The 26,559-nt window shown below is 42.2% G+C and overlaps 4 protein-coding genes across 7 annotated transcripts; 1 reads left to right on the top strand and 3 right to left on the bottom strand.

The window, feature by feature from the left end:
- Positions 1-190: 190 nt before the first annotated feature.
- Positions 191-4,456, bottom strand: LOC135496220 (alpha-aspartyl dipeptidase-like). Of its 2 annotated transcripts, XM_064785406.1 has the most exons (8): positions 4,325-4,456; positions 2,620-2,708; positions 2,450-2,524; positions 1,965-2,044; positions 1,546-1,719; positions 1,335-1,394; positions 1,124-1,206; positions 191-745 (listed from the first exon to the last, which is right to left on the bottom strand). In XM_064785406.1, exons 1-8 carry the CDS (start codon positions 4,441-4,443, stop codon positions 685-687), a joined length of 741 nt encoding a protein of 246 aa, XP_064641476.1. In that variant the 5' UTR covers positions 4,444-4,456; the 3' UTR covers positions 191-684. The 2 variants fall into 2 exon arrangements, with proteins under 2 accessions (XP_064641476.1, XP_064641477.1); XM_064785407.1 differs by lacking the exon at positions 2,450-2,524.
- Positions 4,457-4,966: 510 nt separating this feature from the next.
- LOC135495744 (ethanolamine kinase 1-like) lies at positions 4,967-9,851 on the bottom strand. The gene is made up of 9 exons (XM_064784626.1): positions 9,570-9,851; positions 8,612-8,770; positions 8,164-8,276; positions 7,787-7,954; positions 7,155-7,297; positions 6,628-6,714; positions 5,805-5,968; positions 5,613-5,701; positions 4,967-5,405 (listed from the first exon to the last, which is right to left on the bottom strand). The coding sequence occupies exons 1-9, from the start codon at positions 9,702-9,704 to the stop codon at positions 5,318-5,320; spliced, it is 1,146 nt and encodes a 381-aa protein (XP_064640696.1). The 5' UTR covers positions 9,705-9,851; the 3' UTR covers positions 4,967-5,317.
- A 1,522-nt stretch (positions 9,852-11,373) lies between these two features.
- LOC135496337 (casein kinase I-like) lies at positions 11,374-16,904 on the top strand. The gene has a single exon (XM_064785604.1). It carries the CDS (start codon positions 11,481-11,483, stop codon positions 12,474-12,476), a length of 996 nt encoding a protein of 331 aa, XP_064641674.1. The 5' UTR covers positions 11,374-11,480; the 3' UTR covers positions 12,477-16,904.
- Positions 16,905-17,850: 946 nt separating this feature from the next.
- Positions 17,851-24,986, bottom strand: LOC135496336 (transcription factor E2F5-like). 3 transcript variants are annotated; one of them, XM_064785602.1, is made up of 8 exons: positions 24,690-24,986; positions 23,197-23,306; positions 22,676-22,837; positions 22,217-22,325; positions 21,887-22,069; positions 20,953-21,166; positions 20,064-20,726; positions 17,851-19,757 (listed from the first exon to the last, which is right to left on the bottom strand). In XM_064785602.1, exons 1-8 carry the CDS (start codon positions 24,795-24,797, stop codon positions 19,642-19,644), a joined length of 1,665 nt encoding a protein of 554 aa, XP_064641672.1. In that variant the 5' UTR covers positions 24,798-24,986; the 3' UTR covers positions 17,851-19,641. The 3 variants fall into 3 exon arrangements, with proteins under 3 accessions (XP_064641672.1, XP_064641671.1, XP_064641673.1); XM_064785601.1 differs by having other exon boundaries at positions 20,064-20,813; positions 24,690-24,985; XM_064785603.1 differs by having other exon boundaries at positions 20,064-20,552; positions 24,690-24,985.
- Between the last annotated feature and the right edge of the window lie 1,573 nt (positions 24,987-26,559).

The following is a 26,559-nucleotide window of genomic DNA, read 5'->3' as shown; positions in this document are numbered from 1 at the left end:
GGTTCCTAGTAGAGCCTAAATCAACAACAACAAGGCAAACTGTGTATGCTAAATGAAAGGTAAAGTATCTCGAGAGACAACAGGCCCGCGCAATGATAATTCATATGATTCCCGTTTCTTCTCTGTCCTTGTCTCATTTCTACCCACGCAGCTCCCTGAACCGACACCGACACCGACACAAGTCAAAAAGTGACTTGATTGATATCACTTTATTGATATCAGTTTTGCATACAGTATCACCTTGTTAAAGGGAGTGTCGCCTCATCAGTACGATGTCCCTTTATTTCCTGTGCCTCAGTTGGTATCGAAGCGAGCACGAATGAAGCAGCCCGAAATTGCTGCACGAGTCATTACTGTGGAATTCTTCAACACGAGTTTCTGAATAAAGCCCTACCAAATCAGCAGACTGAGCTCACTGCGTTTTCTTCTGCGAAACAGGAAATAAGAAGGTACATTTTCCTGAGCGGTGAAAATGTAAAAGTAGGCTAAAAAGCGGGTCGTACAAAATTAGGATTCTATAAATGTGAATTGTCTCTTGAATACAGCCTGACACGTTGAACCAAGGAGGCACCAACTGATGTCGAGTGGAGCACCATGATCGTTCAGTTGGTCTCCGCCATGTCGTCCAATGTCAACACCCAAAGCACCTGTACCAGTTCAAGTCAATTCCAAATAGATGTGTGTTCAGAGGGCCAGCAAATGGCTGAAGTCAGTCCCAGGCTTATTTTCTACTGGCTTCTCGTTCCTGAAATGAAACAGATTTTTACAATATACAAACCTTGTCACAGAAAAAAACGCTTTTCACCCAGATTTGTGGGATGTTCTGTCTCCCACCTTGAGACTCCCCATGGCCTTAAACATATCAGGGACCTATACACAATACAATATAAATATAGGTCTGTGATCCTATAGACTGTGAGGAAAAGGGTACATGGTACCTCATACAGAGGTGGGTCTGTGATCCTATAGACTGTGAGGAAAGGGTACCTGGTACCTCATACAGAGGTGGGTTTTTCAAGTCAGGGCTACACATAGCTTTGACCAGCTTTCAAAAAGAAACAACTATTAGTGTGACAGGATAAAAATCTTTAGACGCCCTCTCTTAAAACACATGACTCCCTACCTGACAAAAAGCCTCGCATAATGTGGTCCTAGCAGCGTGGCTTTATCACCCTCCACCAATAACATGCTACCTTCCCGAAGGCCCTGGAAAAGACAACAAGGCAACGATTTCAAGTGCCAATTCTTGCACAAGAGATGCCAAGAATCTTCTAGAAAACGATCAAAATGAGTATAACGAAATGAACTGTCATGACTATGAAAAGATCCCTTACCAAGACTGGCCAACTTGTTTCATATTCATGGTACTGCTTTATTCTTTGTTCTCTTGTCTCCTAAAATTAATAGAAAAACACTGAATATTAACAATCTAAAAGCTTACATCCATTTCAAGTAGGATAGACTGGTGAAAGTGTCACACACGAATGTTCAAAACAGTTGTATTATTGAACAAGAAAACATCAAGATAATGATGAAGAGACTCACGCCCATGTGTGTGTTGTTAGGTGATGGGTCCATGTAATGAGGGTTGATGTTGAAAGGCACAAGCTTCAGCGCATCAAAGGACGGTGGATGGACTATTGGCATGTCATTGGTGGTGTTGATACTGATTGTGGCCACGTTAGTGCCTGCACTCGAACCGATGTATGGGATGCCATCCTGTAGGAAAAAATAACATAAATCTTGATACAGTGGAAACCCGGTCGACGACCACCCCAGTAACGCGACCACCCGCTATGAAGACCAAGAATCGCCGGTCTCGAAAGTCCAAATATTTCTTTCAATTTTTTTCTCTGCTCAAAATGAACCAAAATCATCAGTCCCAAAACTTTTTTGACTCTGAAAATTTTTCCTACGTAGAGCCAAAAATCAGGAAATCTTCAGAGCCAGAACTTGTTACCTGCCTCAAGAACCCTTTTCTGTATTTCAGGAATAATTTTCTCCGAGTAGAGTGTCGTGAGGAGACGGAATGTGTTCCCACCACCTGAAATTCATAAGGAAAGTAGAGTGAAGCTTAACAGACTCACTTGACCTCCTATCCAGAGGCCTAAAAACCAGGTGGACTTGGCCGATTGAACCTTACCCATTGATTTTAATTGACAGGTGGTTTATTCAGGTAAATAGGCCTGAGCTGCACAATGACACAGGTGGTCGCAGACACCAGCACACTTCTTGTACACAGGCCTAATTATGTCAATTTCTCACTAGTTTACAGACGGTTTGTACTCCAGTGATTAACTAGTTTCTACATTGAATGCAGACGCAAAAAAATCGGATATCCAACTGCCAGCTGAAGTCGTGAAAAATTTACATGGTTTCAATCAATGAATGATTTGAGTTGATAAAAGAAAGGTTTTCACCATGAAAGAGAAACTTTCGAATATCTTACCGATAAAAATGGCCTCTGCTTTCCTCACCGCATCCACAGCACTTTCTTTTGAATGGATGCTCTCTACATTATAGCCTGAAAGAAGTCCATGCATGTTTAGACTATACACAGTAATGGCCAACATCAGGTCCCATGGCTACTTAGCAGTATCTTCAATCCAACATACATACCCATGTTTCCGAAAGCCTCCTTTGCTTTAGCAGCATATCCATCCCGATCGTCAAGAGCATACGGTACAAAGAGGACAGTTTTCACTTTGCTGGAGAAGCAAAGAAAATACATGTTTAGGATACATAATTATGTGGCTCTAGAATGTCAGCTTTAGTTTAACTTTAAGAAAGTGTACTTATTTTAGATATCAGTTCTTGCCCATAAACCATAGGTCCCTCTCTAATTACATCCCTTACGTTACGGTACGCCACACAAACCGCACCCCTATAAACCATACCCCTAAAGGGTGAACCCCCCCAAAGAAAGGAACTAAGTGCTAAATATATGCGTCCTTTGGGCACTTGAGCCTATGGTACAAAACTTCATTGTGGAAAGGTGACCTGAAAAATCGGTTGCTCCACCAACAGCAAGGTCGCCTGCTCCGCAACTGGCCCGTCGTGGGTGTGTCACTCCCGTCCCAGGCGTCACAACCAGACAACCCGTGTCAACACAAACTCAATAGATTCTACTCTTCATTAGTATCTCGTCCCCAGGTAGGTCCAGCGCAGTAGTACCGGAAGTTTGGAACACATTACCAGCAATCCCCAACTTTATTATGCCGCTGCTAAATGCAGGCGCTACGATCGAGTTTGACACGTGACCCAATTTAGCCAATCAGAGCGTTCATCAATAATAAAATATATTTTTAGTACAAGAAATCAATGCCTTGTGTCAGTTTTATGCCTTCATTGTGGGTTCACAATTTTGAATGTACAGTGTTCCAGCTCATCAAAAGAACAGGGTTTTGTCTAGAATCACGGTTTTCCGAGTTTCTCCTTGTCAACACTGTCAGGAACCCCCCCCCCCCCATCCTATCTACCTAGCCAACACCCAGACAGAAGTTACCAAATGACAGAGCTGAGAGAGCCCAAACATCTGAGGAATCCATGCAACAGCAAAAGCTTTGGCAAATATGCTGAAGAGAAGGATGCAATATAATATTTCGGGCTTGGTCACCCGCCTACCCCCCCCCCTGACATGACCCTTCCCAGCCCTAGTGTCCTTAATTGAACCATCCAAAGCTAGGGATCTTAGGCCATAAAGTGGACAAATAAAGCAAGAAGTTATCAAAGGGCAGTCATTCTCATATCTTCAAAGATCACTTGAGGTCCAGCTTTTCATGTATGTTGATGTTTGGACATATATTCTCTCCTCAAATCCACTTAGGACGCCAATTTGGACCCCCCTGTGGACATGGAAAAATTTTCAATTTTCCCAATGGCATGTGTTTCAGTATACTCAGTATGATGCTGCCTTCTGCAGGAGCTATCGGCAAACTAAATTTGCAAACTCTATGTGATTCAAAAAGGCCACAGAAGTCGGCCAATTTTCATGTTTTCTTAGAATTTACATTAGGAAAAATTGCAATTCACGTGGTATTTTCAACCCATAGGTGGACATGGAAAAATTTTCACCAATCAACTCAAAATTTGGCCTGCAAATGCCTTGATAGTCGTAGAATCACATACGCTATCGGCAACTAGGCTTTAGTTACAAAGAAAGCCGTGAGATGTCTCTCACCTCGATCTGCTATAGAAAACGTATGCTTGGCTCTGGAAGGGAGTTTGGCGCATGCGCAGCTAAAAGGTTGGGAATTGCTGGTAATGATCTCGGTTTCATGCAGACGACAGTGCCTAATCGGACGATTCTGGTGTTTCTACATACTCAGCCAAAAACTTCTTTATTTGGTCGTGACAATGTTCTAAATAGCCGCTCCCATGCAGCGTCGAATTGGAAATCAGCAATAATTTACGAACATTATGTGTCACACCAGGCGCAGCCATTTTGACCAGACAAGATAATGAATCACATGACACATCAATGTGAATCACATGACATCAATGCCAATGATAGTTGCGGTCGCGCGCTTTTTGATTGTTGCCAGGCACCTGCTTTATTCAGTTATCTATTTTCCGCTGGGTCGGTGCACTCCAGATCGCAACGCCTGTAAAGCATGTATCTCGGTTTGGCAAATCAACTTTGCAGTGCAAGAAAAAAAAATTCAACGGAAGTCACTGATGGTTGCGGCACGGATGTATACATCCGTGGTTAAGGAAAAAGTTTCTCGAGGGTCGCTGGCAAGTCACGGTGATGGGCGGAGAAAAGTCGCAGTAAAGTCACAGGCAAGTCACTGATAGACAGAGAAAAGTCCCTGAAGTCACTGATGGTTAGGAGAACGCCCAGGGAGGTCGCAGGGAAGTCACTGATGGTTGAGGAAAAGTCCCTGAGAAGTCGCTGGGAAGTCACTCTCGCAACTAGCGACTTGGTTGGAGAGCCTGGTCCTGAAGAGAATCAATGACAGACCGGTACACCAATAAATTGCTTTATTCGACGTGAAAAACGTTATTATAATTCTGATACAGGTTTTGTACAGGCAACATCTTATTCCATGATTGGTGCATTTGAATATATGTCATTAGACAATCAGTCCTCGGTTTCTCATTTCGTGGCATCTGGCCCAAATCACGACGAATTTAAATGAACAATTTCAACCAACTACGGAGATAACTACCGGCTTATAGACAAGATCAAATGGCGCTGTGTGGAAGATACCCTTGAGAACCGGTGATAGAGGAAAATCAGCCATGATCAGTTCATTTTATATAATGCTTTCTTTTTAAGATTTTTAGCTTGCTTGGTGTATATTAATGTTTTTTCTCATGGCCATGGTGCATGTGTCTCGGTGTCCGTTGCTAGGATAGCATCCTTATTCTTGAAGTACCAAGTCACCATGGTGCTAGCGACGCTGAAACAGAATGCAAACAATAAGTGATACAAATCAAAACATGTTCGAAGAAAAAACTGTTTTTGCCCAATCTTCGATTGGTCGATTACAAAATGAAAAACGTACGCACATCATTATTGCCATACGCTAAAAACCGTATTGAATCTGATGTTTTAGTCGGCGAAATATCGTTTGAAGAAGGTGTTATGAGCAAGACTGTACACTCACCCGATCAGGTCGACCTTTCTGAGGCCATGTCTCTCCCTCTCACCGTAGGCGAGGCAGACAAACACCATTCCGTAGAGAAGGTAGACCCCCTGGAAAAAGATAAAGATTGAGTTGCTCGATTCAGATTGCTCGCATGTAACAGTATCAAGAACATTGATGTTCCGCATTCATTTCATTGAATATTCGCTTTACCAGAATTCCTTTCATAGTCAGCTTGAAGAGATGATCCACGTCACTATCAGACACCTCATGGTCGATCTCCCCCAGAGAACGCTTGGCGTTCAGGTATTCTCGCAGGAACTCCTTTATGAAGTCGTCAGAGAAGCGCTTGGTACCTTCAACATCGGGCGTCAAACCTGGAAAGGGAAGGATTCGGTCGAAAACTTTGGCCAAAATCGTGTTTCTGATGGACATAGTATACAGTTTGCGTCAACACGACCAGGCGGACTCGATCACAATTTCATGTTATACCGATATTAACACCTTCAGCGCCGAACCACGTAGATCTTCGTGGCCCAAATCCCCTTCTTTGAGCTGGTTGTCGGAGTCTCATGGACTTCATGAAAGAACTACGTCATCGCCATCTTCAGGGCAAGGTAGGAACTGGAAAGACCTCTTCTTGTCTTTTCAGTTCCTACCTTGCCCTGAAGATGGCAATGGCGTAGTTCTTTCATGAAGTCCATGAGACTCCGATAACCAGCTCAAAGGGGAGGGGATTTGGGCCACGTGGGTTCGGCGCTGAAGGTGTTAACCAATGAAACTTCCAGTCAATGTTACCTGAAATGCTTGTGAAATTATATTTAGATAGTCTTCATGCAGTTCGGTCGCAGAACTTGGAAAGTATGAGATGCCGTAATCTCGGGGTGCAGGGAGGCTGTTAAGAGTACTGATTTAGGAATCACATAATCTCAGAGCTATCGGTAAGCGAGTTGCGCTCATATTGGGAGTTCGTGGCGAAAACTGGTCAATGGAGGAAGTCCCAGTCCTGAGCAGCATTTCACATGAATCCACTCACCTATTGCTGAGAATTCAATGAAAGTTGCCAGATCCATAATACGCCAGTTGAACCCTGAGAAATCGTAGTCAACAAAAACGGCGCGATCTGAATCAAACAGTAATGCAAAATAAACAAATCAGTTACAAAAGATACAGAAAAATTATGATTGCAGTGACCGGGATTCGAACCACATCCTTGCATCATCTTGACCCACAATGTATTGACATTGCTCAGCTTCCAGGCAACGCGCGTCAACATGGGGGGAGGTTTACGGAGCAGGCCGATGGAAGTTCAGTTATGTCTACCTTGCATAGGCGATATGGATTGGTTGTGTAGCATTCATAATCAAATCAATGACATGCCTTCCCGGAAGCAAACATATACGGGAGCTGGCTCAACTCCAAAGGCAACGCACTCCGGCCTCTGATTGGCTCAGTTCTTATAAACACGCCGGGCACTGGACCCTGATTGGATGGCACAATGAGAACATCACATGAGGTCTACTTTTGAAAACCTCTGAAATGCTGATTGAAGGAGTAGCCTACCTTGTTCAGGAATGTAAATGACATTCGTAGGGTTAAGGTCGGAGTGGCAAATCAGTAATGTCTTGTGCATTCGTTCCATCACATCTAGAATTATAGCCGTTTCTTCTTTCAATTGTTCAAGTGAGGGAAAGTTTGTTCTGAACCTAAAAGAGATGATTTGATTGTGACTTTTATGGTTTAGTTCAAAAGTATCCTTAACGCGTCGGCTCAGGATCGAATGGACGAAGCGGGTTTTTTGTTCTGGAGACCTGGTTGAGTGTTAGGAATGACACCGTGTTGCATAAAAATAGGACATGGACATGGAGAAATGTCCTGAGTGGACGTTTTAGCATTGGCTGAGAGTGATTGTGGAGTTAGGCCTGTGAAGGCTATCAACAACGCAGCAGTTTGCATGTGGAATCAAGTTCCCTGTGATCAAGCTTCCCCCATGAGGGAGGCTAGTTTTTGTCTAATTCCCATAGAATGGTTTCACGTGACGTCATCACCTGCCATGCTGAGAGGGACAGACAAAAGAAAGCAATCCCAAATGACCATGAAGGCTCTTGTTTAGTCAGGTATGACAAATCATCATTCTGCCCTCCATTGGATAGGTATGAGATGTTTGTAGGGAAGAAGATGGAATCTAAGCTTACAGCTTATCCGCATCGGGTTCCCCTATTGCGGTCGGCCAGTTGTCAATGAACTCCTTGATCTTCCTGACGGACTCTGCTTCCTCCTTATTGAAACCATACCCATACTTGCTAAGTGCAAGCTTCGCTGTCTGACGACTGTGCACCTTGGCCAGTTCCCTCGCCACAGCTCTATAAAATCAAAAAGCAGAAAGAAATGGAAATACATGTACACCGAACGATGAGGGTGACGCATTAATCGATAGAAATATGGTCCGACGTCCTCTTTCACAAAAACATGTGAAGACTATTTGAGGCACGACCGCTTTTTTGCGGTTTTCACGGCCCTTCTTTCATTGAGACGTGATCTGTCTGGTGCTGTTGGGTGCGAGGTAACTTACTTGACCACTTTGATATCTGCCAATCCAGACAGATTGGCCCAGGCGTATGTTGTCCCCTGGACAAACTCCATGCAGACACCATTCTTGAAGATGCAGTGGATAATCGGCGAAACCTGTAAAAACGAAAATCATAAAGTGAATTACTCTAAAATCGTTTCTATAGGTCAGTGCTTAGGCCTATGATGTGCATGCAAGTCATAAGCCCGATCATTGATCTCTTAGAAAGGAGGCGGTATGTTTCAAATGAGTAATTTCGTACCATAGCGGATCTCAAACAAACTGGTCACATAATCACTCGGCCAAGCTGCATGTGCCCGTACGCTGACGTTACCTCAACGAGTTGTCATATTCACCCGAGTTAGATCAAGTGGCCTTTTTGCAACTTATTAGGTTAACCAATCTCAAGATCTGCAGACGTAAGATTAAACTGTTTAGGACAAACTCTTACCCCGATTTCATGAAAGAGTTTCGTGACGGTCAATTCCTGGGTCTTGTTCATCATGTAGTCCATTCCTTCTCCGAATACCCGGATAATCAGGGCGTCAATCATCTCGTTCCCATGGTGACAGATGAGCATGGTGTTCATAAAACCAGCACCGGCACATGGCTGAAAGTACGAAGTGAGTTGGATTCACACATAAGGCTGAAACACATCCTTTGAAAATCAACGATTGCCATTATCTCCAGTGCACAACCGAAAGCGAGGTCAGCTGGAGGCACCATGGTTCAGGTCGAATGAAAGCGTCTTGCTTACTTGTATATCTGACCAGTCAGCTTTAACCTAGGGTATATGAGTGGCTTGTGGAGACATAGCACTATGCATTTTTATAACAAAATTAAACCTTCCAAAATTAAAACAATCGTTCTTGCTTATTTTTAAATCCAAGTCAATGTCACCCCTCCTTGTCTGACCCCCTTATATCTGGTTTAGCATCCTGGTCCGAAGGACTCACGAGGACGGCCACAGTCTGTCAGAATCTGCAGACACCCTCTTGTCTGACCCCCTTATATCTGGCTGCACATACTGGTACAAAGGTATCACGGTTCTGTAGAGGCCATGACTGTCAATAGCTCCACGATATATCCATAACTCAGAGATTTTAAGTTCATGATAGAATCCTTTGTTCCCTGTCATTCCGTCTTGGTTATCCTATCCTGAACCAGCCCAGACTATGCGGGCACCCTCGGAAAAACGTCGATCTTAAAATGCCCCCCAGGAAAACATGGACATCGTTATCAGATGGTGACGGATCGATGTATGTGATTCTAAGCCTATAAAACTAATCAGAAACACTTAATCCTATTTCACCGGTGCAGTCCTCAAAATTTATCCAATTAGATGGGACGTTAGGAAAGTCAGATGGGCGGAAATACGATGATGATGTCACGGTATGTCGTATTCTTACCTCAAACCTGACCTTGTCCCCTTTCCAAAGTGGTCGGACTCGTGAGATAATTTTCAACGAATCTCGTTCAATATTCTTAGGGTCGACATACTCATCTACCTCCAGGATAGGGCCGCGGATAGCAACTGCTGCCATTTTATCGGAAAACAAGTCGACACGCTTAGCAAGAAGGCATGGGTGTATTCCGCAGTCGTTCAGGTTGCAAGACTCCCGTCTGCCGTGAGCTCTCGTGGGAATATGCCACCCAGCCACTTAGCCGGTAGACAATTCAACGAAGGCACAGGTCAATATGCCACTTTTATGTAGGCCTTTGGGGCCGGTCAGAAAGTTTGAGTTATATTGATTACAATTATTTTTTTCTTCATCAAATGACATGTTATTGTATTATGATTGAAAAACCTATTATGAATCAATCAATTCGCTTCAAATATCGCCAAGTGCATGGGCATACATACTTGACATACTTACAAGTCAGTCTGTCATTTGAAGTAGACTCACAAAAAAAGAAGTTGACTTGCCCATTTCATTTCTGAGTTGAATTAAAATAGTTTAATGATAATAAATAAATGATGATCGATAATGATATCAAACATAACTATGAAGGCTTTCACTGCAAAAAAGTGATGCTCCCGGCAGAAAGCCTACTGTTGCCAGGATGGAGCATAGGTACAGCAGTCGCCTGAGCGAGATTTTATCACTCATCTTGGCGATACTGAATAGTCGCTGGACTGAAGTGCCTAAGAAGATACACAGTTCGGTGGTTGGAAGTGTCGCAGTCTCTGTCATAGGCCTACCGAAGTTAGATAATTGAAATGATGGTTGAAGTGCAGGGCCTATGCAATGCCGTCTTTGGTGAAGACTTAAATATTATGGATGCCTTGTATTTGAAAAAGACAATGGAACAACCACCCCGCCAGAATTCGTCTGCAAACTAAATAATTAAAATCCTGATATTATCAAACAGCTTTTAACAGCCTCAGCCTTGGAACTGAATGTGCTCTCCTCTATAGAGGTGTTCCAGATGACTGAGGACATTATAATGATTGTCCTTCATGGAGATGATGTCCTGTGTAACCAGTAACAGAGCTGATGCATCTGTATTATGAACTGGCCTAATAGAATAGGCCGAGAAAAGATTTTATTTGAAATTAGTGGTATGAAATTGTAAAAAATTATCATACATGATATAAGATATAATTGAGAGCAAAAAGAAAAAGAAAAAAATATCCCAATGGCGGATTCGAACCCACGCCAAAGGATGCCTCCAGATCGTGTGCGCAGTTAAGGCTACACCACGTGACCATGATCAGCCAAGCAAACTCCGAGAATTATTCTAAGTGTCTCAGTTCAGTTTGGGAATTATAAATTCGCTCCCCGGCCTTCCGTCATCAGGAGGGCTCCTACTCGATTTTATTGCACTCGACAACACCAGTCCGTATGCAGTAGGCCTCCCTCTTTTCTAGAGTAGTTTTCATGCCGTACTGTAAACTCGTCTAAGAGCCGACGGCCACATGGTGTTTACCAATTTATTCACGTGATGAAGACGTCATGAGTTTGGCGTGGCTATTTATGGCATAATCAGACTCGTGACCCCAGTGTGACCTTTGGTTTTGATAGTTTTAAAATTCGAATTTACTCATGAAATACAGTAAATATGTAGATTTCAGCATTTGAAAAGTCTGTTTTATGATTCTATTTATTGATTAACTCGAAATATTTGCATTCTTACGCAGTATTTTGTCTAAAAAGAGGAATTTTGAGATCGGCAGGTGCGTGTAATTTTTGAGCCCAGGTGGCGCTGAAGATCAGCTGAACAACAACAGAGAGTATGGCAACCAATCTGTGATCGAATTCCTCCCTATATTTTACCCTTCTAAATCATCCCTGTAGCCGCTAATTAGGCCCCAGAATATGTCAAAAATGAGTTCAGCACACGATAAAAAAGGTACTCGACCCTCAGAATACACAGTAGCCGATAAATACCGGCTGGTACGCAAGATAGGAAGTGGTTCTTTCGGGGACATTTATTTGGCTGTGACTCTTTCTCACGCCAGTCATGGCGAGGAAGTGGCTGTGAAGTTGGAGTCTGTGAAGGCGAGGCATCCTCAGCTTTTATACGAATCTAGACTGTATAAGATCTTACAGGGTGGTGTAGGGATACCCAAGGTGAAATGGTATGGTACTGAAGGCGAGTACAATGCTCTTGTGATGGACTTGTTGGGGCCAAGCTTGGAGGATCTGTTCAACTTCTGCACAAGAAATTTCCAAATGAAAACGGTTTTGATGTTGGCCGATCAGATGATCGGACGGATCGAGTACATTCACACGAAAAACTTCATCCACAGAGACATTAAACCTGATAACTTCCTGATGGGGATCGGTCGGCATTGTAACAAACTTTTCATCATAGATTTCGGACTTGCCAAAAAATTCCGGGACAATCGCACAAAACAGCATATACCGTATCGTGAAGATAAAAATCTGACTGGTACGGCACGCTATGCTAGCATCAACGCTCATCTTGGTATTGAGCAGAGTCGAAGGGATGATATGGAGTCGTTGGGATACGTGTTGATGTATTTCAACCGTGGATCGCTACCGTGGCAAGGGCTTCGAGCAGCTACGAAAAAGCAAAAATACGAGAAGATCAGTGAGAAAAAGTTGTCTACACCTGTTGAGGTGTTGTGCCGAGGTTTCCCAGCGGAGTTCTGTATGTACCTCAATTACTGCAGGGGGCTAAGATTTGAGGAAGCGCCAGATTACATGTATCTCCGCCAGCTCTTCAGGATCCTCTTCCGTACACTGAACTACCAGTACGACTACACGTTTGATTGGACAACAATGAAACAGAAGAGTACAGCAGCACAACCACCTTCAACGGCTGCTGGAGCTACTGCAGGGCGCTGATCTCAAGAATCGAGTTTAAAGGACTTAGCTCAGCTCACTGCTGCCACCTATACAAATTCATGTGAAACTTGGTGTACATTGTCTTGCTAAGACACAAAACAAAGAGTTGGCTTTATTTTTACATCTGTTTGCAAACTCATACTTGAATTCAGCAACTTTTTTAGCTCTGGCAGTTCTCTACTTCAGTTTATATGTAACTTTTAGAACTGCTAATGACTCCAAACGATTGTGGACAACTCCATGTTCAGGTTGCCACTGCAGTTGGCATGTCTTGTTAGTACTGACCAAGTTTAAAAATCTTTCAGTGAACACAATCGAAATCATAAGTTGGGATCTTTTGGATTTGAAGTATGGAACTGCGATTAGTCTAAACTTGGCATATTTAGCCAGTGGCTTAAAACAACCTTGGCTCTGTTCTTGCTATACAGTTTGTTTTCTTGCATGAGTATGGCTGGAACTGTCAGTTATGAACACCTCGATACCAGGGTCTGATACCTTGTCTTCGCACTACATAGAGGACTGGTCTAAATTTGAAGGGATCCTGGTGTCCAGAATGCTTGATTATAAGATAATGATGGAATGGAATAATTTGGTTAGATGATTGTCACAATATGTGGTCCCAGTAGTGAAGGTGAAGGGGATTGAATTGTTCCAGGTCAGTTTGGAGAATGTCTCGTATGTTTTACAATACACTGTAAGTTATTCTTTGGCACATTTTAGGTATTGTTGTCTTGGGTTTTAATTGATCTAAGTTATTTAATTTTAGCTTCTCACTGATGCAGTTTGGCGCAAGCTTTTAGGTGAAAATGAGGTCATAAAAACTGGTGTTTCAAGAGTGACAAAGAATTTCAATCTACTGCCTACCTCTGTGATGTTGCTCAGTACAGTAGGACGTATGACTGTCCAGACTTTTCAATGATTGTACAGCACAAAGGTAATATTCATGACGTTGTTCGACCTCTCGGCAGCTACATCACCTTTGATTCATGATATCAGTGACGTCATTTTCAATTCTTACACATGTCATTATTAGTGTCATTTTGATATGACGTCAACAACATCCCAGTCACAATGACATGCCATGGATTGGACATTGTGACGTCATCTATTTTTATGTTCGCATCATCGTATTCTGTCTTCCTTCGTCAGGAGTTGGTCAGATTAGTAAATCCTTGCTGCCTGGCTGTGAGTGTGAAACACGGTCTTGATGCTGATTGTGACACGACATAGCCGTAGGAATACTTTAATGGATCTTACTACTCAGCATTGTGGGGGTAGATTTCAAAATTAAACTGTATTTTAGCAAAATAGATTGACTGCATGAAATGGTCACTTGTCAGGCACTTGAAGATAATGAGAGGGTTTCACACATGGACAGTACAGAGTTGTTTTGGAGCAACCACTCGCATCTTGGTCTGTCTTAGACAACACAGTAACATAACAATCATTGTCACATATTGACATCAGGGACAGTGTACATTGTATCGAATTTATGTAAATGTGAAGACTGATTTTTTGAATGTTATGGTTGAAGGTATTTTAAAGTAAGAATATCCTTGGGCCTGAGTTGACCTACGTTATCGGTGTGAAGGCTTTGATACTTGGTGTCAACTCCTTGACTCTGCATCTTGTGAACCGCATGTTGTTGGCTACAATACAGAGCTAGACAAGAACTCTGGTCAGATTAGAGAGGCACATGTATACAACATGGTGGCTATTCATAATAACTGTTATTGTAATCCCGAGAATAAGGTTTTATAATATCCTGGATTACTAAAGATTAAGAATGTTGATTATATACTTTCTGGACAAGCTCGGTATACTGTCAAGTGTGATTTTGAAAGTGCTATATTTTAATAAACATTATTCTCATGATCATGATCTAGAGATTTTGTCAGGCCTGTTGGTCAGGAAAGGGAAGTGATATCATATTGTCTCAGCAGTGTCTCTGCCTTCTAGCGGATCGGGTCAAATCAGTATGATTATCACATTTATTAACACATTCAAATGATATTCAGATTTTCTTCCAAAGTGGTTAACATGTTACCTAATGAGGGAATATTGTGAGGGAGCATCACTCCTTCTACCTGTACAATTCCAGAAAGAACTCTGACTGACTGAAGTACATGTAGTATTCATCGTTACCCGTTTGAGAAATGCCCTCAACTGTCTACTAATAGATATTTTAAGCTTTATTAATTGACTGTACAATGTGAACATTAGTATCTGAACTAGAAATCTGAAAGGTCATGGAAGAAAAGGGCACAGACAAACAAGGCCGGGCTCAGCGCACTGCTTAAATGCATTGGCCACTGATGAAAAGAGGTTGGACTACAAATAAAGGGGATTATTGAAGGAAAACCGGGTGCTTAAACTCTCTAGCTGAAACACTAAATCATTTAGCTGTGAACTTCAATGAGTATGGCAGACTCTGAACTGTATTCAAACAGTTTAGGTGTCAGCTTGTGAACATTTGTTTTATTTCCAATACATTATATGTATTCAAATTCTCTCCCAGATGTTGTAGGTTTTGTGCATGTAATGTCTACCGTGTTCACAAGTTTGATACTTAGTTGCGTAAAAATCTCGAAAATTAACAAATATGTGGGCATAAATTGTCTTGAAGGGTTAGCAATAGGTACCACCGGCTAGAACCTGAAGTCCAAAATCAATTAGAACTCCTTCAAAATGAAGTGAATTCCCATTTAAAACCTTGGAGGCTGTTCTCCGGAAAACAAAGGACTGACTCCCACACTTGAAATTAGTATTCACTTTGTTTTGAAAGAGTTTTAATTACTTTAGGATTTCAAATTCGAGCCAAAATGGTGGTACCTATGGTCAGCCCTTATAACCAGCATATTTGAATTGGGCTGAGTGAAATTGACAAGAGTTGAAATCGTTAGGGGGCAATGTCATTTTTGTCTTGTTTCAATTGCCTTCACTTTATGAATTCAGTGATAATGTCACAGACATGACTGGACACAGGTGGTTATTGACAAGAACATGATGGGCCAGTATCATGTTAGTATGACATGTTGGTCAGTTTGCCCGTGACCATCAAATGTTTAAATGTGAGTCTTGAGTACACACTCTTTCATCATGAATATGGCAGCAGGTGGTCAACTATGCAGGCTGCCAGTATGTGGTGATGATGTATTTGTAGAGAATTTCAATTGTCATAAGACTTCACAGAGAATGTAGTGTTTCCTTGATATACACGTAAAATCACATGTACTGTATGTATCTCATAGCTGACGATTTAATCATTAGGTAAACAGTAGCTTTTCACTTGTCCAACGTGACCTCATCATGTTTGATTTTATTTACTGAAGTCTTATTACGCGTTTGTCCGTGTACATGCATGTCACCTACCAGCAGCTGGTTACTACATATCATCTGCTGATTAATTTTTCATTGAATATTCAAATGGGGCCAACATTAGTTTCAGGTAATAGTGTGTGCACCTAGTTCCATTATTTGTATCAGTGCAGGGTGTGGTTGATACTAATTGTGGTTGACTTTCAGTGTGAGAATGTCCTTTTGGTACTAAGGTCGATGATTAAGACGGCAGGTGATTTTATCAATGTGTTGTACACAAGTTCACTCCCATGTACATGTTTGGGATAACACACATGTATAGGTAGTAATCAGTCGTTTTATCTACAAGTTTATAAAGAAACTTGGGTTTGCTGCACTGAAAATGACATGCAATCCTGTGCATGCTGTTAGTTGTGTTGTTCCCTGCAATCAAGGACGCTTATGGTCGGGTAGTGATTGGTGTACAATAGGGAAATATCCTGCCTATTCTTGAGGAAGGAAATAGGAGGCCTCTCTTGCCCTTGTACACTTGCAGCATGTTCACTTGAGGAGAATAGGGTGTGCAGGTCTTGGCACGAGACTAGGCATGCCGTCTTTGTCATCATTGTAAGCCTGAACACTGTGGTCATCCAATGTATACCAGTAACCGACTCACAATCAAAGGGTCTTTATCTCATCATTCAAATATTCATCAAAAGTGCTGTTTAGTTGGATGTAATAATGTACCAAACTACTTCCTATTCCTTCAATAATGTGCCTGAAGCAGGTATATTCATTATATCGCAGAGATCACAAGGGAATGGAAAACATGGTGTTAAAGTCAAAATGATCACTAATTCTAATTTATTTCGACTGATTATGTTATTTGATACTTCAATATTTGTACAAAAGCAAGACGAGACCATGAATTTTCCTTCTTCGCCATAATAAATTAACCATTGGGGAATATGATGATGACATTCTTTCTGTAAATATTTTGTACTGTTTTATACTTGCTGTATGTATACTAGGGATGTGTCTTGTGTAATTAATATGGAAACGATTGTCCTAACCAAGATTTTACTGTACATTCAAGGATAATAAATGAATTGAAGATGGTTTTCATGTAAATTACATTTCTTCTTTCATTTTGGTAGTTTAGATTAACTGTATAGTGTGGTCTTGGACATCTTGCCTGCCAATGCCTCTGTCTACATGAACCTCCAGTGGATGATTAATATGAAACAGATGTTGTCTGAAGCGTCCTGCTGATACAAGATAGGAGTGTGAACTGACACTGTTGTTGAACGAGGTTCTGTATACAGAGCTGGCGTTGCTCCGTGATCTTCACCCTCAATGTATTGACATTGCTCGGCTTCCAGATGACACACGTCAAGCTGACGGAGGCTATAATGCTGGAGGTTTCAGTATGTGAGATTTGATGTACAGGAATTGGCTAGCAATCAGTTTTACTGTTACGGCTGGAAAGGGCTTGATTGCAATTGGAAATGGAGGCCAATGTTCAATGCCCTCCTTGGTGATCATGTCAACCATGATACAAGGATCAGAGTGAAGACATCTTATCAAACTCCCACAGTGTGAGGTAACCGATGTCAACCAGCTGATACAAGGATCAGAGTGAAGACATCTTATCAAACTCCCACAGTGTGAGGTAACCGATGTCAACCATGATACAAGGATCAGAGTGAAGACATCTTATCAAACTCCCACAGTGTGAGGTAACCGATGTCAACCAGCTGATACAAGGATCAGAGTGAAGACATCTTATCAAACTCCCACAGTGTGAGGTAACCGATGTCAACCAGCTGATACAAGGATCAGAGTGAAGACATCTTATCAAACTCCCACAGTGTGAGGTAACCGATGTCAACCAGCTGATACAAGGATCAGAGTGAAGACATCTTATCAAACTCCCACAGTGTGAGGTAACCGATGTCAACCAGCTGATACAAGGATCGGAGTGAAGACATCTTATCATCAACCTCCGCACGACAGGACATGATAGATCTCTGAAATGCCAAACGTGAGAAAAATGAGGTAGGAGGCATTCTTATAAAGATTGTTTTATTACAACATAAACATAGTTACAATCTATGGTGACCAAAAGGTGCATTATTCACAGTGAGAAGACGGCCAAGACATCTTCTTGGTTCTTTGAACAAACTGGCGAGGCCGAGTCATCAACGCCATGTATACTAGGAACTATTAGACAAATAATCAAGATATCAGGAGATGTTTTGGTTACATTCTCTAGGAGTTTATTCAACAGTTTCCACATGTTCTTCCCTGGTTGCAAACGTCACAGTATACAATCACACACAAAAGGGGTGAAGGCTTTTTGTTCTCATTAAACAATGCAAGACTTATACAACCAGGCAAGCTCTGGTGGAAACATCGTGGAATTAACAGAAAGAGAAATAATAACAATTTCCACTTATTAAAGAAGAGCTTTCTTAATGTCTTACAGAAAGGAGAAACATATGGCTGTCCTCGTGACACACTCGAGAAACAACAGACAACAGAAGCAAACTGAACAAATCTCATCAGGAGAAGAGTGATCCGACGTGTCACACGTCAGGAGACATGATCCAGCCTGCATGACAGAGACTTGAGTCTGAGAAGGCTGCATGTATATCGTCCAGGACAGAACTTCCATTCTACTGGGAATGGGTAATACTAGTGATTATATGAGCTTGAGTAACCAGTGTCTCATCCATAACATCACTCCCCATTGAGTATTGGTGGTGAGTACTGTCATACGCACCACTGCATCCATGTACATACTGTTCGGATGGGTTTTCAATGTACAATAGGTCTATCATGCCTGCAAGCCTTATAGGCCTAACATGGAAAAGAAGCCTCTTGACACAGAATAACACAAATGTGCCATGATCTAGAAAGAAACTTGTCTGTTGAAAATACTGCAATTGTTCCAAATTCAATTGCCGAATTCATATATTTAATTCGCCTGACACTTTACTAAACATAGCATATGAATTATACGAACTTTTAGAAAATACAAACAATTACTGTACAATAAGATTAAGAACTAAAACAATGTAATGCCTCTCCAGGATTTTTATTTTACAAACACAAGTTTTGTGTTGAAATATGATAATAAAAACTAAAATGCCAACCAGGCTACTTTCCTGATTATGTACAATTTCTTGTCCAAATTTCATGAATAATTTCTGTAACATTGTGACCTAACCATTTCATACTTTTCGAAGCTCATCAAACTCTCATTTCATATAAATTTGTACATGTTCTTATAAATAGATCATTTTCAGAAGAAACAAAACGCTGTTCCCAAGTTGTGATTAGGTTTTTAAAATATTAAGATCTGAAGAACCAGAATTGACATAACCACGGCAACTTACCCAATTCCGTATACTTGGGACAAATCTATTTTTTGATCAAATTTGGAGTATTTTTAATTCCAGCGTATTCATTAAGGATTTTCCTAACCCTCACAATATATTTGGGTCACATCAGCAAATATTCCAATAATATCTACACAATGGCCCAACATTGTAGACAATATAGACATAGAATCTTACAAGTACGCATCCCTGCCAAACCCTTTGCTGGAAAGCTCTCTGTGAGCAAGTTCTATGGTAGGCCAACATACCTTTTCTTGTCACGACATATTTTGATAATCAGCCATTTCAAATTGTTAACCAAGTTTCTCAGCAAAGTTACCTATTGGCTCCAAGACCAAGATAGTCCTAACACGAATGATTCTTCAAGTTACATGTCAGTGCAATAACCATAATAACACCCCCGGGGAAACACATAAACATTCAATATACAAGTGATCTATCCTGTGCAGTTACAGAGTCTATTTTTACATTGATATGAAAGGCACATCGAACAGATCACACACTCCCTCATTATCATCCAAATTGAAGTAATAATCCTTCTCACTAGGTGGCGGACTCAGTCGCAGTAACGGTGCAAACACTGTAAAGATAAATGACGAAATATACGTATTTAAACAAAACAATGGCATGGAATGGCACCAAAGAGAAACGTTGGGTTCATTCATAAAGATTAACTTCCTTATTCTGCCTGGCCTTGGTCAGTAATGTCACTTTGCCAGCGGCAAAGAAAAGGGCCAGAGCATCAGCCCACGGAAATCATCCGCTGGCTTGAACCAATCAACTTACTTTGCTTGTCAACCTAGTGTAAAGCCAGACTTAGTCATAGTGTATCATATCAAGATAGAACTGGTATTGCCTTCAAAGATTACACAGATTTTTAACTTACTTTCAGAGGCCATTAGTTCATCTATTAGTTCACCATCAACTGGATCTTTTGCTGGATCAAACATAACATTGAAATCCCTGAGTGGGTCAGCCTGACTCGTGCTGGGCTGGGCTGGTGGTGGCTGTGGGGCATTAGCTGAAACTAGAGACAACACATTGAAATCCCTGAGTGGGTCAGCCTGACTCATGCTGGGCTGGGCTGGTGGTGGCAGTGAGGCATTAGCTGAAACTAGAGACAACACATTGAAATCCCTGAGTGGGTCAGCCTGACTCATGCTGTGCTGGGCTGGTGGTGACTGTGAGGCATTAGCTGAAACTAGAGACAACACATTGAAATCCCTGAGTGGGTCAGCCTGACTCATGCTGTGCTGGGCTGGTGGTGACTGTGAGGCATTAGCTGAAACTAGAGACAACACATTGAAATCCCTGAGTGGGTCAGCCTGACTCGTGCTGGGCTGGGCTGGTGGTGGCAGTGAGGCATTAGCTGAAACTAGAGACAACACATTGAAATCCCTGAGTGGGTCAGCCTGACTCATGCTGGGCTGGGCTGGTGGTGGCTGTGGGGCATTAGCTGAAACTAGAGACAACACATTGAAATCCCTGAGTGGGTCAGCCTGACTCATGCTGGGCTGGGCTGGTGGTGGCTGTGGGGCATTAGCTGAAACTAGAGACAACACATTGAAATCCCTGAGTGGGTCAGCCCGACTCGTGCTGGGCTGGGCTGGTGGTGGCAGTGAGGCATTAGCTGAAACTAGAGACATACTGCAGACTGGCCTTCTATTTCTGAGCAAGAGCCATAGATGAAAATAGGCCTTCTCAGCCCATAACAGATACTATGACTGCAAAGGTTTGGACATAACAAGTGTCAAAAGATAGGAGTGATCGTTTACCAGGTAAAGGTGACGAGGCAGTCTGCATTGGTTCTGGTTTTAACTGTGCTATCGGGGACGCCGTTGCATCACTCTGTTTCCGTGGTGATGACCTTGTCGCCATTCTTGTGGCAGGAACCGGAGAAAGCGGTGTCTGTGATGTGTCCATTTTAACTGGGTGTTGTTGTGTCGGCCGGAGGGTAGCTTTAGCTGGAGATCTCAATGGACTGCCGGCCTGCAATAACAATAATGCCACGGTTACTGGTATTCACGCTTTCACTCGAGTATTCACTTCAGTGACATATTGCACATATGGCTCACACAACGGTTACTGGTATTCAAGCTTTCACTCGAGTATTCACTTCAGTAACATATCGCACATATGGCTCACACAGCGGTTACTGGTATTCAAGCTTTCACTAGAGTATTCACTTCAGTGACATATCGCACATATGGCTCACACAACGGTTACTGGTATTCAAGCTTTCAATCGAGTATTCACTTCAGTGACATATCGCACATATGGCTCACACAACGGTTACTGGTATTCAAGCTTTCACTCGAGTATTCACTTCAGTGACATATTGCACATATGGCTCACACAACGGTTACTGGTATTCAAGCTTTCACTCGAGTATTCACTTCAGTGACATATCGCACATATGGCTCACACAACGGTTACTGGTATTCAAGCTTTCACTCGAGTATTCACTTCAGTGACATATCGCACATATGGCTCCTTCAGATACCTGGCACAGAAACATCACATGTAAACCAGGACAAATCACTTCAATTTTATTTTATGTCTTTTGAATTAAGATGATTAACTGAGGGCAAGCAGAGAATTCACCAAGAGCAGCTAGACATGGACTGCCCTCTGGTGGATGACACAGTCAACAGCTTCAAGTGGCATCCAACTTTCGTCAGCACCAAATACATGCTCACAAAGACGTACCTTTTGACCGCTTGGCACAGAAGCTGGGTCTATATTCTGATTGGAAGCACCGTCCTCTCTTGGTGGGGGCACCTGGACAACCACTGGACTTGACGAGTCAGTATCTTTATTCACTAACAGCACATAGATCGGCCCAGAATGACTTTTAAGGTGAATCTGGTATTTTTTCTTTTGTCCTGGTCCCTGAAAAAATGAAACGTACAACCTTTTTTATAATTTCACCAAAGATTTCCACAACACCAACTTCATTTATACTAGAGTTTTAGGATATGTGAACACCCATTTATACTAGAGTTTCAGGATATGAGAACACCAATGTTAGAATCTTACCCCCTCTGGTATTGGCACTTCTAGTTGCGTCCCCGACGGTGCCTGGATAGCTAATAACGTGTCTCCCTGGAAGCACTTACAAATGTCTTCATGAGTTACATAGGCTAATCTGAGCAAGAAAATGAAGGAAAACAGCAACCTTAACGTACATTATGAACAAAGAAAAACACATTATCATATCTGGTTTTGATCTTCAATTATTCGGGGACGAATTTGCGGGGACGAATTATCCGGGGACGAATTTTCCTGTAACCCCGAGTCACAGACAAAGAAACAGGCTTTCCGGGGTCATCAAAGAGACTGAGGAGAATTCCACAGCTATTGGTCGGTTACATTTTGTAAAGGAGAATTAATATCATTTCATCAAGTCACAAATAACAAAACTTCCACGCTTGTTCTTCTAAGAGATTCTGAGACTGAAAGATGAATTGTAGCAAAAAATCTTGTCTTGAAGGATACTTGTGGTTGCCCATATCATCAGTAACATTCTTTATACTCTGCTGCACGCATAACTTGTGAGTGTCGAGCATTTGTTCCCGCGCCTCTAAATCACTGATCTCTTTCTTCAAGCCGACCAACCGATTGGCTATTTCTGTGGTGTTGCATCCTGGGCCAGCACCCCTGAAAATAGCAACATAAAAAGAATAAAGACCACATTGGTTACAATATTTTCTGTCTTCAGTTTGTCCATATACATGTCCTGGCTAAAGCACCACAGTCTAAGCTGCAGTGTAAGACTCAAGAACTTTAAAGGAATGCCAATTTTCACGCTCGTGGATTCCTTACTCATGTTACTCTGTGGACAGTCTGCCTAGATTTCATGATGCCATGCACCACTTAGTCTGACCATTCCAATAATTAACCTTCGCATTGGTGTCACTATTCTGATGCGGTACAGGACATCATGTCTTTTGACCCCACCAAGCGCTGCACTCGAACGGAGAAATACAGCGTCTATTCTCATGACCTTTTCTACTTACTTCCACTGTATGCTGTTTTTGGACTTCTTCTCTATCAACCCAATGCCTTCGAGAACATTCGTGATGTCGTATATTCTTCTCTTTTGTCGCACAGCAAGTGTGTCAGCAGCCTAGAATTAATTAATTAGCAGTCTAGAATAAATTTTGGGAGCGACTTGACAATTCACTGCCATTTTCTCCAAAAAGGTCATTACCGGTAGCCTCGGCTTGAGTCAAACTCGCACAGTGCCGAGAGACAGGGTGGCAACTTACTAGTACTAGAGTCTAGAGGGCTTGTAAGGAACGAAATCAGCGCCTCTAGTATTAAGATTGGGTTTGAGTGAAAAAATAAAGGGCTTTATTTCTCATTAGAGCAAGAAGTGGCAGTGAATTTTAAATATTGAATGAACGAGTTTACAAAATCCCGATCATGGCCCAAAAAAGTCATTGACGAAGCGCCTCTAGCACCCACTGACTTAGTGTTATTTAAATGCGATCAAAAAACTACGCCATTTCCGATCGGGGATTGTTGTAAATTCAATTGTAACCATACATTACAATACGACAATCAAGATGTACAGACCGGGGGAGTTGGCGGTACGTACCCATAAGTCTTTGCGGTAGTCTCGCGCGTACCGGATATAACCTATCAAGCTTTTCTCCTTCAGAGAAATACTGCGTTGCGCTCAACTGCCAATTATGCATTAGTCTGGTGGACACGAGGTTGGCCTTAAACTTGCTTGAAATCGAAAATTTGGACAACACACGTGTACTACAGCGCAAACGGCAGCATTCTGACATATAGAAACATGTGGTCTGATTCTATTTTTACTTGTCATTTAGTGATCACGCGTCCAACCTCGTATGCAGGGTAATGTGGCTTTCTCATTGGTCGAACGTTAATTTTGTTCACAGCCTTATAAGGCACTTGAGCGCAACGCAGTATTTCTCTGAAGGAGAAAAGCTTGATGGGTTATATCCGGTACGCGCGAGACTACCGCAAAGACTTATGGGTACGTACCGCCAGCTCCCCCGGTCTGTACATCTTGATTGTAGTATAGGCCTATACTAGGCCTAGTATAAGGTGTACAATGTAACATTTTGACCCCTTAATACTGGCACTGGATTCTGAGGCATGAGGGGCTAAACTTTAGAATCCCCGATCGGAAATGACGTAGTTTGATCGCATTCTTCAACTATAAATCCATTGAACAGTGGTGCTTGGTTAGTCAACCGATGACCTTTTTTTGGGGTGTGATCGGGGATTCTAAACTCGTTCCGCATGAGGTACGACACACCACCATGACCATCATGCATCATGCATGCTGTGTACACGACAAATACACTTTCAGTCAGGTACAATGTCGTATGGTGTACATGACTGTATACACGTACATGGGGTAGCCTGCAAAAAAGTTCAATCTTGCAATATCGAATGAAAACATTGGCTGCAATCAACGTTTTTACTGCGAGTATCAAAGTGAAAACTACATGGACATGCTCTTCAGACATACCGCTTTCAAATCTAGGACCCCATCTTGAGCTTCTTGCAACAGGGTAACGAATTTTGTGGTCAACAAGCCAAGACTTTTCTCGTGTCGACTCGGCGTGTGGTCGGCCATCTTTACTGCCGTTTACCAAAGTGCATCTTGGGAAATGAATAAATCTCGGTGCCTGTGTTGTGTCCAGTAACAGCATCGTAAGATACAGGTTTTTGATACTCCTACATCGTATATACCAAGGCGGAGTATATTTAAAACTAACTAATTAGGTCAGGATGGAGATACAGGTTACCTGGTCTTCAAAAATACATAGTTTGAAATATCGAGAGGCGGATAACTTGTAGCAGCCATATAGCTGGTCTCAAATCATCCACACCAATCAACAGAACATTGGGTTTCTGGGAATGTGCGAGACCTGAAACAAATGCCAACACTGGATACAGAATTGTGACAGATACTGATGATAACATCACACATGCCAATGGAGTATTTAATTGTGCTGGCTCCTCAATTAGAAATTACTCGTAACACTTGCTCTTTCCTGTATACTCTACTGTATTTTCTTTTCCGTATCCTGTATTTTGTGCTGTATTCTGTATTCTGTATTTTGCCATACCATCCTTGTATACATTAAGCGCAATAAAATATTATTATTATTATTATATAATAATCGTATATGGACAGTCTCATCAGTCGGTCCTAAAGACATTTCTAATAAACATGGGGACAATCTCTTCAGAGTGGAAATCTATCCAATTGACCAGGACCAAGTATCTGATTTATAGTAGGGGCCTATATGTAGACTAGGCCTGTGGTCTGCTGGTATGACCCATATTTTGGGTATTGTAAAATTGTTATGACAAATATATTAAAAAAACTCTTACATTAGAATATCAATAAGTGTAAGAGGTATCTATCGATAAAATCAAGATCATTTTCAGGTTGATATTTCTTGAGATGAAAACGAAAGAACATTAGTGAAGGCACATTAGCAAAACCAAAATATTGATCTTTCAGAATTTAGTTAGGTATCAAACTTTCGTTTCACTGCTCAACGTATTTGAAGTAGTCGTGATCGCGTAATAGACGAACGCCTGCTGACCTAATACTCGCAGCACAGTGACATGTGCATATCTTTGCTAATTTTGACCACTTAGCTATACAGCCATGTATATGCAACATAGTTAATTTATTCTAAGATATGCATGCATGCATGCCATGGTGACCAAATTGAGAATCACTGATTGGTGATGGGACATGACCTATCCTCCCATGCAGCCATTGCAGGCCCCTACATCCCCTATAGTGGTACCGGTGCTGTTTACACCAGTCAAGGAGACACATATTGATGAATACCATATCGGTATGTGGTCTCGAGAAGCCGGTTCCGATGACCACTCGTACTCTGGAAAGATGCTGAGATTGCTCTGGGACTCGCTAGCCCCCACGGGCCCGCGGCTATAAAACACCGGCACCCCGACATGCTCGGCGTCTTCGATGAGAAGGAAAAGGAGGTCCTAATCGTCGAGATAGCTGTCAGCTCCGACAGACACGTCCTAACACGTGCGGAGGAGAAACGATCGAAGTACTGTGGCTCAGTGACTGTCTCATCTCTCTCATCATGTTGTCAACACGGTGGAGCAGCCAGGACTAATTCGGCCTGGCTATGACCTTTTCATCTCTCTCATCACGCTGTCAACACAGTGGGGCAGCCAGGACTGATTCGGCCTGGCTGTGACTTCCTCATCTCTCTCTGTGACTGCGTCATCTCTCTCGCCATGTTGACAACTTGGCAGAGCAGCCAAGACTGATTCGCCTGGCTGTGACTGTCTCATCTCTCTTACCATATCAACAACTAGGCAGTGTGGCGAAGACTGATGTG

Source organism: Lineus longissimus, chromosome 11, assembly GCF_910592395.1.
Source record: "Lineus longissimus chromosome 11, tnLinLong1.2, whole genome shotgun sequence".
Taxonomy (NCBI): Eukaryota; Metazoa; Nemertea; class Pilidiophora; order Heteronemertea; family Lineidae; genus Lineus; species Lineus longissimus.
Note: the sequence above shows the minus strand (reverse complement) of the source record. Positions and strands in the feature narration are given on the sequence as shown.

What these genes read in the sequence shown, in the direction of transcription:
- LOC135496220 (XM_064785406.1), bottom strand. Translation starts at nt 4,443, where the DNA reads ATGGCTGCGCCTGGTGTGACACATAATGTTCGTAAATTATTGCTGATT. An exon ending in ATAAAGAAGTTTTTGGCTGA is followed by an intron (nt 2,709 to 4,324) that starts GTATGTAGAAAC and finishes TTGCTTCTCCAG; the next exon opens with CAAAGTGAAAACTGTCCTCT. An exon ending in TATGCGAGGCTTTTTGTCAG is followed by an intron (nt 746 to 1,123) that starts GTAGGGAGTCAT and finishes GTTTCATTTCAG; the next exon opens with GAACGAGAAGCCAGTAGAAA.
- LOC135496337 (XM_064785604.1), top strand. Translation starts at nt 11,481, where the DNA reads ATGTCAAAAATGAGTTCAGCACACGATAAAAAAGGTACTCGACCCTCA.
- LOC135496336 (XM_064785601.1), bottom strand. Translation starts at nt 24,797, where the DNA reads ATGGCCGACCACACGCCGAGTCGACACGAGAAAAGTCTTGGCTTGTTG. An exon ending in CTGTGCCAAGCGGTCAAAAG is followed by an intron (nt 21,167 to 21,886) that starts GTACGTCTTTGT and finishes TTGTTATTGCAG; the next exon opens with GCCGGCAGTCCATTGAGATC. An exon ending in TGAACTAATGGCCTCTGAAA is followed by an intron (nt 19,758 to 20,063) that starts GTAAGTTAAAAA and finishes TTATCTTTACAG; the next exon opens with TGTTTGCACCGTTACTGCGA.
- LOC135495744 (XM_064784626.1), bottom strand. Translation starts at nt 9,704, where the DNA reads ATGGCAGCAGTTGCTATCCGCGGCCCTATCCTGGAGGTAGATGAGTAT. An exon ending in GCAGATATCAAAGTGGTCAA is followed by an intron (nt 7,955 to 8,163) that starts GTAAGTTACCTC and finishes TTGATTTTATAG; the next exon opens with AGCTGTGGCGAGGGAACTGG. An exon ending in AGAAAGGTCGACCTGATCGG is followed by an intron (nt 5,406 to 5,612) that starts GTGAGTGTACAG and finishes ATTCTGTTTCAG; the next exon opens with CGTCGCTAGCACCATGGTGA.